This window comes from Delphinus delphis, chromosome 19 (genome assembly GCF_949987515.2).
Source record: "Delphinus delphis chromosome 19, mDelDel1.2, whole genome shotgun sequence".
Taxonomy (NCBI): domain Eukaryota; kingdom Metazoa; phylum Chordata; class Mammalia; order Artiodactyla; family Delphinidae; genus Delphinus; species Delphinus delphis.
In genome coordinates, this window is record NC_082701.1 from 26,224,346 (window position 1) to 26,242,871 (window position 18,526).

Here is an 18,526-nt window from a genome sequence, read left to right on the forward strand (position 1 = left end):
GATTTTTACTGTTCATATTGTTAATGCAGTGTATCAGGTTGATTGATCTGCAGATATTGAATCATCCTTGTATCCCTGAGGTAAATCCCATTTGATCATGATGTATGATCCTTTTAATGTATTGCTGACTTTGGTTTGCTAATATTTTGTTGAGGATTTTTGCATCTGTGTTCATCAGGGATATTGGCCTGTAATTTTCTTCCTTTGTAGTGTCTTTGTCTGGTTTTACTGTCAGGGTAATGCTGGCCTCGTAGAATGAATTTGGAAATTGAATTCTCTTCAGTTTTTTGGAATAGTGTGAGAACAGTTGATATTAAGTCTTCTTTAAATGTTTGGTAGAATTCATCTGTGAAGCCATCTGGTCCTGGACTTTTGTTTTGGGGGAGTTTTTTTGATTACTGATGTAATTTCATTACTTGGTCTGTTTCAGTAATTGGTCTGTTCAGATTTTCTCTTTCTTTCTGATTCAGTCTTGGAAAGATGGTATGTTTTTAGAAATTTATCCATTTCTTCTAGGTTGTCCAATTTGTTGGCATATAACTGTTTATAGTAATCTCTTATGATCTTTTTATACTTCTGTGGTGTTGGTTGTATCTCCTCTTTCATTTCTGATTTTATTGATATGGGCCCTCTATTTTTCTTGATGAGCCTGGCTGAAGATTTATCAATTCTCTTTATCTTTTCAGAGAACCAACTTTTAGTTTCATTGATCTTTTCTTTCTTTTTTTTTTTTTTAGTATCTCTTTCCACTCTGATCCTTATTTTCCCCTTTGAGTTTTGTTTTTCTTTTCTTAGGTTCCTTTAGGTATGAGGTTAGATTGTTTATTTGAGGTTTTTCTTGTTTCCTGAAGTAGGCCCTATTGCTACAAACTTCCCTCTAAGAACTGCCTTTGTTGTGCCCTACAGATTTTGAAACACTGTGTTTCCATTTTCATTTGTCTCAATGTATTTTTTTATTTCCTCTTTGATTTTTTTCAGTGACCTATTGGTTGTTTAGTAGCATGTTGTTTAGACTCCACTTGTTTGTGTTTTTTCCAGTGTTTTATAGTTGATTTCTAGTCTCATAGGATTTTGGTCTGAAAAGATGCTTGGTATGATTTTAGTCTTCTTAAATTTATCGAGACTTGCTTTGTGGCCTAACATGTGATCTATCCTGGAGAATGTTCCACATGCACTTGAAAAGAATGTGTATCCTGCTGGTTTTGGGTGGAATGTTCTCTATATATATATCTGTTAAGTCAGGGTAGTATAATGTGTCCTTTAAGGCCAGTGTTTCCTTAAACACATTGTTTCCTTCTGTATGGATGACCTATCCATTGATATAAGTGGGGTGTTAAAGTCCTTACTATTATATTACTGTCAGTATCTCCTCATGTCTGTTAATATTTGCTTTATGTATTTAGCTGTTCCTATGTGGGGTGCACATACATTTACAAGTGTTTAATCTTCTTGTTGGATTGATCTCTTTATCATTATGTAATGCACTTTTTTGTCTTTTGTTACAGTCTTTGATTTAAAGTCTATTTTTTTAACATCTTTATTGGAGTATAATTGCTTTACAATGTTGTGTTAGTTTCTGCTGTATAACAAAGTGAATCAGCTATATGTATACATATATCCCATATCCCCTCCCTCTTGCCACTCCCTCCTACCCTCCCTATCCCACCCCTCTAGGTGGTCACAAAGCACCGAGCTGATCTCCCTGTGCTATGCAGCTGCTTCTCATTAGCTATCTATTTTACATTTGGTAGTGTTTATATGTCAGTGCTCCTCTCTCACTTCGTCCCAGCTTACCCTTCCCCCTCCCCGTGTCCTCTCTACGTCTGTGTCTTTATTCCTGTCCTGCCCCTAGGTTCATCAGAACCTTTTCTTTTTTTTTAGATTCCATATATATGCGTTAGCATACAGTATTTGTTCTTCTCTTTCTGACTTACTTCACTCTGTATGACAGACTCTAGGTCCATCCACCTCACTAGAAATAACTCAATTTCATTTCTTTTTATGGCTGAGTAATATTCCATTGTATATATGTGCCACATCTTCTTTATCCATTCATCTGTCGATGGACACTTAGGTTGCTTCCATGTCCTGGCTACTGTAAATAGTGCTGCAGTGAACATTGTGGTTACATGTAAAGTCTATTTTGTCTGATATAAATATTACTACCCCAGCTTTGTTTTCATTTGCATGGAGTATCTTTTTCCATCCTCTCACTTTCAATTTCTGTGTGTCTTTAAATCTGAAGTGAGTCTCTTGTAGGTAGCATATATATGGGTCTTGCTTTTTTATCCATTCAGCCACCTTATGTCTTTTGATTGGAGCATTTAGTCCATTTTCATTTAAAGTAACTTTTGATGGTTATGTACTTACTGCCTTTTTGTTATATGTTTTCTGGTTATTTTTGTTGTTTTTCTCTGTTCCTTTCCTCTTCTCTTGCTCTCTTGTGATTTAATGACTTCCTTGAGTGTTATGTTTGTACAGTAAGTCCCCTACATACGAACGAGTTCCATTCTGAGAACACGTTCGTAAGTCCAATTTGATCATAAGTCAAACAGTTAGCCTAGGTACACAACTAACACAATTGGCTATATAGTACTGTACTGTAATAGGTTTATAATATTAATACATAAAAAACAAACACAAAAAATGAAACGTTTTTAATCTTACAGTACTTTGAAAAGTACAGTAGTACAGTATAATGGCTAGCCTACAGGGGCTGGCATTGAGTGAACAGGCAAGAAGAGTTACTGACTGGAGGAGGGAGTGGAGGTGGCAGATGGTAGAGCTGAAGGATCGTCAGCTATAGGAGATGGAGGGCAAGCTGCTATTTTACTCATGCCTGACATTGATGGAATGCATGTTTGCATCTTTGAAAGTTCACAACTTGAAGGTTCATATGTAGGGGACTTACTGTATTCCTTTCTCTTTGTTTTTTGAGTTAATCTAGTATTGTTTTATGATTTGTGGTTACCATGAGGTTATTTTATAACAACCTGGTATACAGCAGTCTATTTTAAGTTAATGGTTTGAGCACATTCTAAATGTGTTTGAGCACATTCTAAAAGCACTACACATTTACTCCCTACCCCTATGTTTTATGTTTTTGATGTCATCTTTAACATCTTTCTGTTTTGTGTATCTCTTAACTAATTATTGTAGATATATAGGATTTTACTACTTTTGTGTTTTAACCTTCATAGTACCTATATGGTTGGTTGATCCACTACTTTTACTATATGTTTGCCTTTATAGTGAGATTTTTTTTTCTTTCATAATTTTTATATTTCTACTTATAGTTTTGTGTTTTCTGTTTAAAGCAGTCCCTTTAACATTTCTTGTTAGGTCAGTTTAGTGGTGATGAACTACTTTAGTTTTTGCTTGTCTGGGAAACTCTTTATCTCTCCTTCATTTCTGAATGAGAGCCTTGCCAGAGGGAATATTCTTGGTTGTAAGGGTTTTTCTTCCTTTCAGTACTTTGAATATCTTGTGCCACTCCCTTCTGGTATGTAAAGTTTTGCTGAAAAGTCAGCTGATCATCTTCTGGGGCTCCTCCATATGTAACTAGTTGTTTTTCTCTTGCTGCTTTTAAGATTCTCTAGTTAACTTTTTTTAAAAAATAAATTTATTTAGTTAGTTAGTTTTGGCTGTGTTGGGTCTTTGTTGCTGTGCGCAGGCTTTCTCTAGTTGCAGTGAGTGGGGGCTACTCTTCGTTGCAGTGCGCAGGCTTCTCATTGCGGTGGCTTCTCTTGTTGCGGAGCACGGGCTCTAGGCATGCAGGCTTCAGTGGTTGTGGCACATGGGCTCAGTAGTTGTGGCTTGTGGGCTCTAGAGCACAGGCTCAGTAGTTGTGGCACATGAGCTTAGTTGCTCTGCGGCATGTGGGATCTACCTGGGCCAGGGCTTGAACTCATGTCCCTTGCATTGGCAGGCAGATTCTTAACCACTGTGCCACCAGGGAAGCCCTCTGACTTTCGACTTTAATTATAATGTGTCTTGGTGTGGGTCTTTTGGGGTTCATCTTGTTTGGGACTTTTTGTGATTCCTGGACTTGGATGTATGTTTCCTTTGCCAGGTTCGGAAAGTTTTCAGCCATTATTTCTTCAAAGAGATTTTCTGTCCCTGTCCCTCTCTCTTCTCCTTCTGGGACCCCTATAATGTGAATGTTAGTACACTTGATGTTGTCATAGAGGTCGCTTAAACTATCCTCATTTTTCTTATTTCTTTTTGCTTTTCCATTTGGATGATTTTCATTAGCCTGTCTTCCAGATTGCTGATCTGTTCTTCTGTATCATCTAATCTGCATTTGGTTTCCTCTAGTCTATTTCTCACTTTTGCTATTTTATTCAGCTCTGATTGGTTCTTTTTTACGTTTTCTGTCTCTGTAGAAGTTCTCACTGTGTCCTTCCATTCTTCTCCTGAGTTCAGAGAGCATTTTTATGACCATTAGTTTGAATGCTTTATCTGGAAGATTGCTTATCTCCATTTCATTTAGTTCTTTTTCTGAGGTTTAGTCCTGTTCTTTCATTTGGGACATAATTCTTTGTCTCCTCATTTTGCCTAACCCTCTGTTTGTTTCTATGTATTAGGTAGATCAGCTACATTTCCTGTTCTTGATAGAGTGGCTAAGTATAGAAGGTGTCCTGTGAGGCCCAGTAGTATGGTCCCCCCTGGTCACCAGAGCTAGGTGCTCCAGGAGTGTCTCCTGTGTGGGTTGCATGTGCCCTTTTGTTGTGGCTGGGCCATGCTCTCTGCAGGTGTGCTAGGGGGTGGGGTTGGTTCCCAGTGCAGCTGGCTGTAATTGGGGACTGCATTAGATTAGCACTAGCTGGGTGGAATCCGCAGGTGAACTCAGGGCAGGTTGAGTGATGCTAGTAAATTAGATGGGGAGATTCAGAACTGGTGACCGCCTGGGAATTCCCTGGCAGTCCAGTGGTTAGGACTCAGTGCTTTCACTGATGTGGCCTGGGTTGGATCCCTGGTCAGGTAATTGAGATCCTGCAAGCTGTGTGGTGCAGCCAAAAAAAAACTGGTGCCTGCCAGTGCCTGGCCACCTAGGTAGAAAGGGAGACAAAGAAAAAAAATTTTAAAGTGGCACTCGCCAGCTCCTCAGTACCTCTTGGTGACACGCCTTAATATTAGTCAATGAATCTATTAGTCAGTGAATCTCCTTCCCATATGATCAGGCACTTTTCAAACTGCTGTCTGTGTGCCAGGACCTGGAGTGACTGAGTTTTTGTGCACAGCCTTTTAGAGTGGATTCTTAATTCTCTGCAGCCCTCTGGCTCTCTCTTGGATGTAAGCCCTGCTGATTTCCAAAGCCAGACATTATGGGGGTTCATCTACCTGATGCATGTCCCCTGGGCTGGGGAGCCCAATGTGGGGTTCAGAGCCGACCTCTGAGGCTGTGAAATCCCTCCTGCCTGTGGTCCACAGCAGTGGGGGTGTAGGTCCCTGCCAAACCATGTCTCTGCCCCTCCTACTTGTCTCAATGTGGCTTTTTTTTTCCTTTTATCCCTAGTTATGGAAAATCTTCTCTGCTAGTCTTTCGGTCATTCTCAGAGATAGTTGCTCTCTATGCAGTTGTAATTTTCCTGTCCATGGGAGGAGAGAGCCCAACATCTTACTACAGTGCCGTCTTGTCCTGCCTCCTCACTTTAGTCTTTTTGACTCTAGTAGTCTGTGGCCCTTTTTCTTTCTTTTATGATACTGATTTTGGAAGGGTCCAAGCCAGTTGTCTTACAGTATGTCGTATACTCTCAGTTTTCTGGGGGTTTTTTTGGCAGTACACGGGCCTCTCACTGTTGTGGCCTCTCCCGTTGTGGAGCACAGGCTCCGGACGCGCAGGCTCAGCGGCCATGGCTCACAGGCCCAGCTGCTCCGTGGCATGTGGGATCTTTCTGGACCGGGGCATGAACCCGCGTCCGCTGCATCGGCAGGCGGACTCTCAACCACTGCACCACCAGGGAAGCCCTACTCTCAGTTTGTTGGGTATTTTCTTTACAGTGTTAACTTACACTTCTGTCCCATAAACTGGAAGTTAGGTCTAGAGGTTTAATTAGATTCAGGTTAAACAAAGAAGCCATAATTCTTAATTGCCTGCAGAGATAGTTATGATCCTTATGGTAACTGTTCCTGTGGTGATAGTTTCTTTTTGATTCCTTTGACAGATGTTAATGTTCGTGTGTCCAGTCTCACACTATTGGGGGCCATAGTGTCCACTCACGCACCTTTACCTGAAGTCCAGCTACTTTTACAACAGCCCTGTTCTTCTGGACTCAGCAATAGCAATTCAGCCACTCCTCACGTCAGTCCTCCTGATTGGTGGAAGAAAGGCCCTTCAGGACCCTTTCTGGAAGAAGCCGCAGTTAGCTCACCAAAGGTGTCTTCAGAGCCCTGCTGGCTCATTCGACTTTGCATTTCCATTGTTGTTCTGCCCAAGGAAGATGCCTGTTCAGGTAGTGATGCTGGCTCCACAGGAGCAAGCACCTATGAGCCATTCCCCTTGCGACTGGAGGCCTTACAGGTAGGAGGTTTCATTTCCTCATCTCTGAAATGGAAGTAATCATTCTTTCTTCATGGGGTGATTACTTCCTGAGGAGTAAGTTTGTGAAAATACGGTCAAACCAAGCAGTGTGTCATTGGTGTTAGTGGGAGTTGTGTGTGAATTCACACTTTAGGTGTGAATGCTTTGTTTGTTGTTTTGTTTTGGGGGGGAGTGGGTGGGGGGGGATTGGTTGTAAAACATCACATTCATCCCCTTTGTTGCAAGCCATTTTAGTCACCTCAGGTATTATATGGCAGGTCAGTATAATAGATTATATAATAATTCTGAAGGAAGTTGTAGAGTTAATCTTTGATTTCTGCATCTGCAAGTTAAATAAATGTTTAATTTTCTATAAACTTCTCTTTGGTATTATATCTGTTTAGAGACAACAAAGTATTTGCTCCTTCAAAGGAAGAAAACCACCCTAGATTAAAGTAGTTGTTTTTCTGTAATATTTTAAAAATACTAAAATATTTGTTTTTTCTGTACACCCTAGATTAAAGTATTTGTTTTTTGGTCCTAGGGTCTGCTAATTATCTGGTTAATATTGAACATGTCCTTTAACCTCTTTAACCTTTAACTTTTTCAGTCTTAGTTTCTTCAGCTGAAATACTCAATAAATACCTACCAGTAGATAAATTGTTCCCAGGCTTAAGTGTGATAATATTGATAATCTAAATGAAACACATTTTGTAAATTATAAAGCACCATAAAATTTTATATACTTAATTGAAGATTATGGTTGTTCTTCATTTCATTAACATCAGATTTCAGCCCCTTGTTGAGTGTGAGTGATTTCTGAAATATTGAAACACTTCTGGATATTGCAGTCCTGCATTCAGGTCTTGGGGTTAATCCCCTGTTTTCTTTGCAGGTGTTGGCTCATCTGGCAAGGGGCTACTTTTCAATGACTCAGGTCTACTTGATGGAGCTTGGAGAGGTGATTTGCAAGTGCCTGGGGGAGGCAGATCCATCTGTCCAGCTTCATGGAGCAAAGGTAATTTTCATTAAAAGCCCTGTGCTTCAGGGAGCACAGCTTGGTGCTCTGTGGTGACCTAGATGGGTGGATGGGGGTGGGTGGGAGGGGTAGCCAGGAGGGAAGAGATATATGGATACATATAGATGATTTACTTAATTGTACAGTGGAAACTGACACAACATTGTACAGCAGCTATACCCCAGTTTTAAAGAAGAAAAAAAAGCTGTGTGCTTTTTTCTTCTCTTCCTTTTATGTTCTTCCCTCAGCTGCATGTCCATCAATTCTGAGTTTCTTTAGGAGGTTTCAGGTAGGCAAGTGATATCAATACATTCCTCTATTTTCAGCTCTACATGTAAACCCAAAGAATTGATTTGATAATAAATTAAAAATATATACTTGGTGATTTTGCTTCTGGAAAGAATGCCTCTGAGATAGCAGTTTCTGAGAAAAGAAAGAAAATCAGTTGGAAATTACTTTTCCCCTTGATTTGAGGTAATCTCCAAACTGAAGTGGCTTTTTACCTCCATGGTTCTAATATTCATCTCTGATAATCTATTTCTTTTATCTTGGCAGCTTCTGGAAGAACTGGGTACAGGCTTAATACAACAGTATAAACCAGATTCTTCCATAGCACCTGATCAGAGAGTGCCAGTCAGCTTGGTAAGTAAATGTATATTCATGGTTTTCTCTTTTCTTAGTGCTTCAGTCAGTTTTATTTTGAGGCTCAGTGATAAAGTGGCGTAGAGAGTATGGTTTCTTCCAATATCAGAAATTATGGTTTATAATCTAGGATGAATAGGTTTTATTTGCATTTCAGTTTATTTGCAGTTTAGTGTGTGGTAAGATTATGTGTAACATACAGCCAGTAATGGAAGAAGCAGTTTTTTGGGATTTTTCCCCCCCACAAAACCTAGTTTGGTTACACAGTGTGCCCAAGAGACAGACTAGAATGGTGGGAAGAGCCCAAGATTTGGAATCAGAAGGCATGGGATTAAACCACTTAATGAATATGTGACTATGAGCATAGTTTCCTTGTTGTAAAGAGGAGTAAAAATCCTTAACTCATTGGACTTTTGGAAGATTGAATGAAATGTGAAGATTCTGGCAAATAGTAGATGCTCAGTGAGTCTTAATTCCCTTAGCCCCTCCCTGCCGGGGCCCTCCCCCTTATTCCCGTTCATTTCTGTGGTCTGAGCTTGTGTGTGTTGCCCCACACTGTGCCAGTTATTCTTTGGAGGAGGAACATGTGAGCCCATAAAAAAACCTTCTACTTAGTACCAAAAACCAAATCAACTCAACATTAGGGATGTTTTCTCCCTCTGCGCTCCTCATCCTGCCTATTCTTTTTCTCTTCACAATTTCCATCACCCTAGGTGGAATGATAGAATTAAGAATGTCTAGCTTGGGCTTCCCTGGTGGCACAGTGGTTAAGAATCCACCTGCCAATGCAGGGGACACAGGTTCGAGCCCTGGTCCGGGAAGATCCCACATGCTGCGGAGCAACTAAGCCCATGCGCCACAACTACCGAGCCTGCGCTCTAGAGCCCGTGAGCCACTACTACTGAGCCCGTGCACCACAACTACTGAAGCCCGCGTGCCTAGAGCCCGTGCTCCGCAACAAGAGAAGCCACCACGAGATGCCCCCGCTTGCCACAACTAGAGAAAGCCCGTGCGCAGCAGCGAAGACCCAATGCAGCCAAAAATAAATAAATTTCAAAAAAAGAATGTCTAGCTCTAGTCCCTTCCCTAGACTGCCACTAAAACTGAAATGTCACTGTTTGCAGGGAGTTGCGTTGTGCTTTGCTATCAGACAGACCTGGGTTTAATCCAGACTTCTCCCCTTGTTCCAAGTGACTTTGAGCAAGACTCTTTTTTTCCTTTTTTAAAAAATAAATTTATTTATTTTTATTTTTGGCTGCGTTGGGTCTTTGTTGCTGCACGCAGGCTTTCTCTAGTTGCACTGAGCGGGGGCTACTCTTTGTTGTGGTGCGTGGGCTTCTCATAGCAGTGGCTTCTTGTTGCAGAGCACGGGCTCTAGGTGCGTGGGCTTCAGTAGTTGTGGCACGCGGGCTCAGTAGTTGTGGCTCGCGGCCTCTAGAGCGCAGGTTCGGTAGTTGTGGCGCACGGGCTTAGTTGCTTCGCGGCATGTGGGATCCTCCCAGACCAGGGCTCGAACCCGTGTCTCCTGCGTTGGCAGGCGGATTCTTAACCACTGCGCCACCAGGGAAGCCCTGAGCAAGACTCTTAACTGTTCGCACTTAAGTGTTGTTTCATATGTAAAAAAGGGGTATACTTTCTGTATTACTAATCTGTTGAGTGATAAATTATCCTAAACACTTTGCAACTTAAAACCATATCCTACATTTATTCTCTCACATAGTTTCTGTGGACCAGGAATTGAGGGCAGCTTACCTGATGGTTCTGGCTCAGGTCTCATGAGGCTGCAGCCAGGATGCTGGCAGGGACTGCAGTCAGCCGAATTTGACGGGTGTTGGAGGAGCTCCTTCCAAGGTGGCGCGATCACTCGCATACCTTGCACGTTAGTGCTGGCTGATGGCAGATCTCACTCAGTTCCTTCCCATGAGGACCTCTCCAGAGGGCTGCTCGAGTGTTCTCCTGACAAGGCAGCTGGCCTCCCTTATAGCAATGAATCGAGAGTGAGCAAAACAGCTGTAGAATTTTTATAACCTAGTTTCAGAAGTTCTGCACTGTCATTCCCACAATACCCCATTAGTTACACAGGTCAGCCTTAGTCAGTGTGGGAGCGGATGGCCTCCTGAACATTAGGAGGTGAGAATCACTGTGGGCCATCTTGGAGGCTGGCAACCACACCTGTCCACATTCTTCTGGTTTGGGGCAGGAGGACCCAGATTGGGTGTCCAGGAGCTAGGATTGTGGGGCGAAAGAATTGGTGTGTGAGTGCATGGCAAAACTGAGGACTAAGTCCATGGGGCAGGAAATGGAGACGCCAAATCCCCAGACAGATTTGCACATGGGGCATGAAATCCCAGGGTTTTTATAAAGCATGGGAAGGAGACTGTTAAAGGTACTCTGCAGATGCCTACCTTGAGGGGCATTGAAGTGAGAAAATTCTTCAAAGTGCTGAAAACAGAGCCTGTTGTTCAATTTAAGAATCTCCACTGTACATCCGGCACTGTGCTAGAGACTTTACACAGTCGTACATTTTATTATCACATAAACTCTGCCAAGTAGATCTCTTTGTCCTGTTTTACTGAAGAGGAACCAAAGCTTAGACCGGTTCAGTGACTTGCCTGAGGCTGCAGAGACAGGAAGCAGAAGTTGAAGGGCTAACTCCACCCCAGCTCCTGCTCTGGATCCGTGCTCCTTGCACTGGGGCACGTGGCCTCTGGGCTGCTCTGGGACCCCGACCCTTGTGCCCTCGAGGTTTGAAAGAGCCCTGGCTGGGTGTCATTTGATCTGATTCTCGACCAGCTCTGCTGCCCACTAGCAAGTTACGTTATCTCTCTCTGCCTCAGTTTCCTGGTGTGAAAATGGAGATAAGGATATGTTCTTCATTTAGTTGGGCTGAAGATTAAAATGAGTAGATTGTGTAAAACACTTAGAACAATGCCTGGGGTATGGGAAGCTCTCTGAAAAACAGCTGCTGCTGCAGTTACTGCTATCCTCATCTTCATCTTCCTCCCAGTATCATCATCACTACTGCTGCCTTACTGTACCACACTGTAGTTTCCTAATGAATGAAATGGAAGCATTGAATTAGTTGTTTTCTAAAGTTCCTTTCATTGCTGTGGAAGAAGTACTAGTAAAAGTATTTATATAAGCTACTACGTTAAGGAAAAACTTTTCATCACTGTGGTTACTAGTGGTAGTCTTAGTGTCTAGCTGGTTCCACTGTTGTCTCTTGGGCTGCAGTTGTTACTGTGCTTCTGTTCCAGGTGGTGATGTTCTGGACTGTGATGCTGAACGGTCCTTTACCCAGAGCCCTGCAGAATTCAGAGCATCCGACTCTGCAGGCGAGCGCCTGTGATGCCCTGTCTTCCATCTTGCCAGAAGCCTTCAGCAATCTGCTGGTAACCTTAGGGGTGTTTTATCATCTTTAATTTGTGACTCTGAGCATGAGAGCTTGAGTTTGATTTTGACTGTTTTTCATTTTGAACCAGTATTCAGCATTATCTCTGAGGAGAAGGTGCATGTTCTGTTTGAGCGTAGGGTGAGGGCAGTGGGGAGCAGCAGTGAAATCTTAATGCCTCAGAGGAGCTTTTTCTCCCTGTGCGTAGAAGGCAGGGAGAGAGAAGTGAAAGTAGCAGAGGCTTTGAGGTCAGATTTCAGAAAGATTTCAAATCCAAAAGTTAGAAAATCCTAGCTCTTTGGATTTAAATCCTAGCTGGTTTGAATCTCAGCTCTTCTACCTTCTAGCTCTTTGGTTATCTTAACTTCTCTAAAAATTACTTTTATCCCCTATAAAATGTAAATGATGTGAGTAATAACATGAAGCATGTGAAAACGCCTTGCTTGGTGCCCAACACACATAGTGTTCAGACTGCTACTTCCTTTAATCCTTAATGGCATTTGCATCCATTCTTATTTATGTAAATTAGTTTTTATAAGGAAGGCAGCTTGACTAAAGTAGGAGAATAAAGTGACCTGACTCACGATGGTAGAGGTTAAATGTAATCACGATGCTGTGTGTCCCCCTGCCCCGAGTGGGTACTCAGATGATAACTGGATCTGAGTTGAACCTTTGTTCTGTGCCAAGTTAACCTCAAGGGCTCAGTTGTGGTCAACTCCTGAATGTGGATTCAACACAGGTGTGTCACAGTCACTTGTCGAAGGTATCGGCTCATGGCTGTTTCATTCGCACTTTTCCTTGGCCAACCTTTCTCATTGCAGAGTGACAGGCAGATCCTGTGCATCACCATGCTGCTGGGGCTGAATGACAGCAAGAACCGATTAGTGAAAGCTGCGACCTCTCGGGCCCTTGGGGTCTACGTGCTTTTTCCGTGTCTCAGACAGGTCAGAGTGAGCCTGTGTAGCTCCACTGTGCCTCTTTACAGTCCATTTTCTTACTCTCTTTGGTGGATATAGAGCTCCTGAGTTGGACAGTAAAGGAAATTAAATTGCTTTGTAATCTGGTTTCCTTAATTGCTACTAAAATATGCTACTGCCTGTAGTTCATTTGTTTTTAACGATTTTGCACACTGGCCAGGACCCTAAAACAGTAAATGTTTAAATCAGTGGATAATTGGAAAAAATGAAATGGGACATTACCATACGATACTAATAATTTAGAAAACTAATAGAGTTTTTATTAAGAAGGAAATAAATTTCTCCTTCACTCTTACTTGTGACCTTTATCTCTCTGAGAAGTGTGTAAGTGAACAGGATGTGTTTTGGAAATGTGTTCATTGTCCACATCTCTTCCTGAGGTGGAAATCAAGCCAAGCTCAGAATTCATAGACAGGTGTCGCAGGCTGGGTTATAAGATGTTCACAAGAGCAAAATCTGTAGGCTCCTCGCGTGTGCATGGCACATACCAGAATCGTGGGAGACCTTCCCCTGGGATTTTAATGAGTGTCCAAATTGTAATATATAAGAAGAAGAGTAAATAGATTGAATAAATGAATTTTGATTTCCAAATAGAGATTTGTGGTAAAGGCTTACAGCTTTATCTGCAGATAAATTTGAGAATTTTCAAGATAGCGGTGTGAACTCCTAAAGTGACTACAGTGTTTTGATTTGTTTATCTTACAGGATGTCATATTTGTTGCAGACACAGCAAATGCAATATTGATGTCACTTCAAGACAAGTCTCTTAATGTCCGGGCCAAAGCAGCCTGGTCCCTAGGCAACCTGACAGACACTCTGATTGTCAACATGTAGGTGACTCAGCTCATTTCTCCTGGGTGGCTTCCAAGCCTAAGGTCCCAAGAGGATATCTTTGAGCCCTATTATAAAACCAAAACCTTAGTAATGGTTGCCCTACTTTTTAAATATTGTGTTTGTATTTTTTTAAGTAATATATTCACAGGTTAAAAAAAGAATTCAAACAGTACAAAGGGGTATGCAGTATAAAGCCTTTCTCCTACCTTAATCCCCTAGTTTCCCTCCCCAGAGGCGACTGCTTTATTCATACACAAGTATCTTGCTTTTTGTCATTTAACTCTAACATATAACATGTATAAGCATTCTCCTGACTTCTACTGACTTTTTATAAATTGGTATTTATTATTACACAGTCATCACTATGTGATGATTATTTCACCATTACCCTGTAAGTGAACATTCATGTTATTTTAGGCTTTTATATGCATTGAACATTTTCGTGCATGAAATCTCTCCATTTTGAGATATTCTTTTTGGTTACATCCAAAAGAATGTGGACCTACTAGGTCAAAAGGTATAAACTGTAAGTTCTTGGTATAATCTGAACAGATTTGTGGAGCTGTTTTTATAGTTATACTGAGTGAATATAATTTGTACATGTCTATATTTAACTGGGCTTTACCTTTTAACATGTTTTGCCTGCTTTGGATGGGACAGGGAAACACCAGACCCAAGTTTCCAGGAAGAGTTCTCTGGCCTCCTGCTCTTGAAGATGCTGCGATCAGCTATAGAGGCATCCAAGGATAAAGACAAGGTAGACTGACAGCAAAACCTAATATTTTTCAGTTAGATACTTAGTGTATTATAGTTTTATCCCACCAAACTTATCCCTGTTCAAAGGAGATTGAGGGCGTACTCAGGGTATGTAGTGTACACTCCACACTTGTACAGTTTCTTTCCTGTCTTATGAAAAATATCAGTGCCATTTATTTTATTTTTTAAATTTATTTATTTATTTTACTTATTTGTTTTTGGCTGCATTGGGTGCTTGTCGCTGCGCGCGGGCTTTCTCTAGTTGCAGTGAGTGGGGGCTACTCTATGTTGTGGTGTGCGGGCTTCCCATTGTGGTGGCTTCTCTTGTTGCAGAGCACGGGCTCTAGGCGCACGGGCTTCAGTAGTTGTGGCTCGTGGGCTCTAGAGCACAGGCTCAATAGTTGTGGCACACGGGCTTAGTTGCTCCGTGGCATGTGGGATCTTCCCGGACCAGGGCTCGAACCTGTGTCCCCTGCATTGGCAGGCGGATTCTTAACCACTGCGCCAGCAGGGAAGCCCGTCAGTGCCATTTGTAAGACTACTCCATGGTATGTCCATGTAGCTGTTTTTTTCCAAAAATCTTTAAGTAGAATAGACAAGTCAGAAAGATGAGCAGCTTGGCTTTGGACATTCCCTGTTACACTATTAAGTTTTAAAAATGTAGACCTAAGCTTTAGGGTCAGGCAGACATGGTTCAAATCCTGGCTTGCCGGTTACTAGCTAAGTGACCTTTGGTGCATTATTTAACTTCTACGAAGGTGAATTTCTTCCGTAACATGGAAGTTGTTACATATACCTCATTGGATTCCAAGATGCCTTTTTTTTTCCTTAAAATCTTTATTGCAGTATAATTGCTTTACAGTGGTGTGCTAATTTATGCTGTATAACAAAGTGAATCAGCTATACATATACACTTATCCCCATTTCTCCTCCCTCTTGCATCTCCCTCCCACCCTCCCTATCCCACCCCTCTAGGTGGACACAAAGCACTGAGCTGATCTCCCTATGCCATGCGGCTGCTTCCCACTAGCTATCTATTTTACATTTGGTAGTATATATATGTCCGTGCCACTGTCTCACTTCGTCCCAGCTTATCCTTCCCCCTCCCCGTATCCTCAAGTCCATTCTCTACATCTGCATCTTTATTCCTGTCCTGCCCCTAGGTTCTTCAGAACCTTTTTTTTTAGATTCCATGTATATGTGTTAGCATATAGTATTTGTTTTTCTCTTTCTGACTTACTTCACTCTGTATGACAGACTCTAGGTCCATCCACCTCACTGCAAGTAACTCAATTTCATTTCTTTTTATGGCTGAGTAATATTCCATTGTATATATGTGCCACATCTTCTTTATCCATTCATCTGTTGATGGACACTTAGGTTGCTTCCATGTCCTGCCTATTGTAAGTAGAGCTGCAATGAACATTGTGGTACATGACTCTTTTTGAATTATGGTTTTCTCAGGGTATATGCCCAGTAGTGGGATTACTGGGTCATATGGTAGTTCTGTTTTTCGTTTTTTAAGGAACCTCCATACTGTTCTCCATAGTGGCTGTATCAATTTACATTCACACCAACAGTGCAAGAAGGTTCCCTTTTCTCCACACCCTCTCCAACATTTATTGTTTGTAGATTTTTTGATGATGGCCATTCTGACCCGTGTGAGGTGATACCTCATTGTAGTTTTGATTTGCATTTCTCTAATGATCAGTGATGTTGAGCATCCTTTCATGTGTTTGTTGGCAGTCTGTAGATCTTCTTTGGAGAAGTGTCTATTTAGGTCTTCTGCCCATTTTTGGATTGGGTTGTTTGTTTTTTTAATATTGAGCTGCATGAGCTGCTTGTATATTTTGGAGATTAATCCTTTGTCCGTTGATTCATTTGCAAATATCTTCTCCCATTTGCGGTACACGGGCCTCTCACCGTTGTGGCCTCTCCCATTGCGGAGCACAGGCTCCGGATGCACAGGCTCAGCGGCCATGGCTCACGGGCCCATCTGCTCCGCGGCATGTGGGATCTTCCTGGACCGGGGCACGAACCCATGTCCCCTGCATCGGCAGGCGGACTCCCAACCACTGTGCCACCAGGGAAGCCCCTCTTCCATTCTGAGGGTTGTCTTTTCGTCTTGTTTATGGTTTCTTTTGCTGTGCAAAAGCTTTTAAGTTTCATAAGGTCCTGTTTGTTTATTTTTATTTCCATTTCTCTAGGAGGTGGGTCAAAAAGGATCTTGCTGTGATTTATGTTATAGAATGTTCTGCCTGTGTTTTCCTCTAAGAGTTTTATAGTGTCTGGCCTTACATTTAGGTCTTTAATCCATTTTGAGTTTATTTTTGTGTATGGTGTTAGGGAGTGTTCTAATTTCATTCTTTTACATGTAGCTGTCCAGTTTTCCCAGCACCACTTATTGAAGAGGTTGTCTTTTCTCCATTGTATATTCTTGCCTCCTTTATCAAAGATAAGGTGACCATATGTATGTTTATCTCTGGGCTTTCTCTCCTGTTCCATTGACAAGATGCCTTTTTTTAATAGCACCTAGCATAGTACCTGACTGATAGCAAGTGCTTAATTTAGTACAGTGGTTCTGGGAAGCCCTACATCAGGCTAATTTAGTCAGAATTGGTTTTTTAAAAAGAAAGCTTCCCAGATGATTCTAGTATGCTGCAAAGGTTGAGACTCTAGTCTAGGAGAAAAGTATTGACTGGAATTATGAAACCTAGCTTTTCCTCCAAGCCTTGCTGCAAACCACCAGTGTCCTGTTGCCCCTGGGCCTTACACACCATCTCTGTACCACAAGGAAAATGGACCTCTCTGAAGTCCAGTCTAACATTAAAAAAATCAGGGCAAGGAGCTCTGCAGAACCTGACCTCTCTGATGGGTCAGGATGTTAACCACACAAGACCTTGCCGAGTTCTAAGAACTTGCACCTTTACAGGCTGAATTTTTCATTATCTCTCTTGCTTTAAGATGTCTTGGGCATCCTGGATTTTTTTAAGTGGAAATTATACTTTCTGACACATGTCTTTAGCATGTTTTACGTTTGATTCTAGGTAAAAAGCAATGCAGTCCGGGCCCTTGGAAATTTGCTTCATTTTCTGCAACCATCTCATATAGAAAAACCCAGATTTGCTGAAATCATTGAGGAGGCTATCCAGGCCCTAATTTCTACTGTTCTAATTGAGGCTGCCATGAAAGTCCGATGGAATGCTTGTTACGCAATGGGGAATGTATTTAAAAATTCTGCTCTTCCCTTAGGTAAGAATGTCTCCCTCTCCTCTCTGGTGGAGGGCCTCTTTGGACAGCACACACCAGTGTGCATTGTTAGTAAAGCCACGGTATTATTCATAATGTTTTAAAAAATGGAAACATACTGAACACCCCAGTTTAGGGGAAAGGTGAGATAAATCATGGTATATGTATTCAGAGAGATACTTTGTTGCCACTTAAAGTTATGTTTACAAAAAGTTTTTAGTAATCTGGGAAAATACTTCTGATGTTAAGCAAATTAAAACAGGATATGAAAATTGTTTCTACAGTACAATCTCAGTTAATGGATAGAAAAAAGACTGAAAAGAAATTAGTCTAATTATTAACAGTGGTTGCCTCTGAATGGGATGATGAGTAGGATTTTATCTGCTTTCATTTTCTAAGTTTTGTACAGCGAGCATCTATCATTTTAACAATCAGGAAAAAAATAAAGGGGAAAACAGACCTGGGAGGAAGAGGGTATAAATTGGAGATTCCATATGCGCCCTTGGTACTGAAGTGGAATGCTGCGTAGGGATCTGCCTCTGAGTAATGACATGCTGTGCGCCTTGATATATCATCAGTGGCTGACAGCTGCTTGGGTGTCTGGATCGCAGCCTCCTAATCCCAGTCGCTTGAATTGCCAGCATTTACCTTACATATTTGTCTCTGTGACAAGATTTGAAACATAAGTGTGTGTTCCTGGAGAGGTGAAGCCATTCTGGACCAGCAGAGCCTGCATCACGTTAGGGAAATCTGGCTTTTCTCCCCTTTACTGCCAAGAGCGTCCAGGCGGACCAGTCAGCCGGGAACCAGTGGAGATGTAGCCTCGTGGCTTTTTCCACTGAGGAAACAGCCTGAAGTAACCTTTGGGGTTGGAGCTCATGGAAGCTGGGTATCTGCTGCCTGTCTTCAGAGACATCAGAGATGTTGGGAAGGGCTGGGAGCATTAGGGAAGCTGCCTTCTACTCTGCTGCCCACCTTGAGGACTGAGAACTCCCGAAATGGAGTAAGTGGTAACTCTGACAAGGAATAAAGCTGGCCGATTTCCTGGGGCCAACAGGAAGCGAGAGGAGCCAAGAATCTAGGCATCATCTTCTCAATATTAGAAAATTGAGCCTTCACTTAATCTGAGTCCTCTG

General features: G+C 41.9%; 1 protein-coding gene across 3 annotated transcripts in view; it reads left to right on the forward strand.

Moving 5' to 3' along the window:
* Positions 1–18,526, forward strand: part of HEATR6 (HEAT repeat containing 6) — a 43,062-nt gene that overhangs the window by 23,033 nt on the left and 1,503 nt on the right. For all 3 annotated transcript variants that reach the window (XM_059998132.1, XM_059998134.1, XM_059998133.1), the window contains 8 exons: positions 6,168–6,523; positions 7,419–7,541; positions 8,097–8,183; positions 11,441–11,575; positions 12,396–12,518; positions 13,257–13,381; positions 14,046–14,142; positions 17,189–17,393. In XM_059998132.1, coding sequence (XP_059854115.1) covers positions 6,168–6,523; positions 7,419–7,541; positions 8,097–8,183; positions 11,441–11,575; positions 12,396–12,518; positions 13,257–13,381; positions 14,046–14,142; positions 17,189–17,393 — 1,251 coding nt within the window. The remainder of the gene's footprint in view (positions 1–6,167; positions 6,524–7,418; positions 7,542–8,096; positions 8,184–11,440; positions 11,576–12,395; positions 12,519–13,256; positions 13,382–14,045; positions 14,143–17,188; positions 17,394–18,526) is intronic.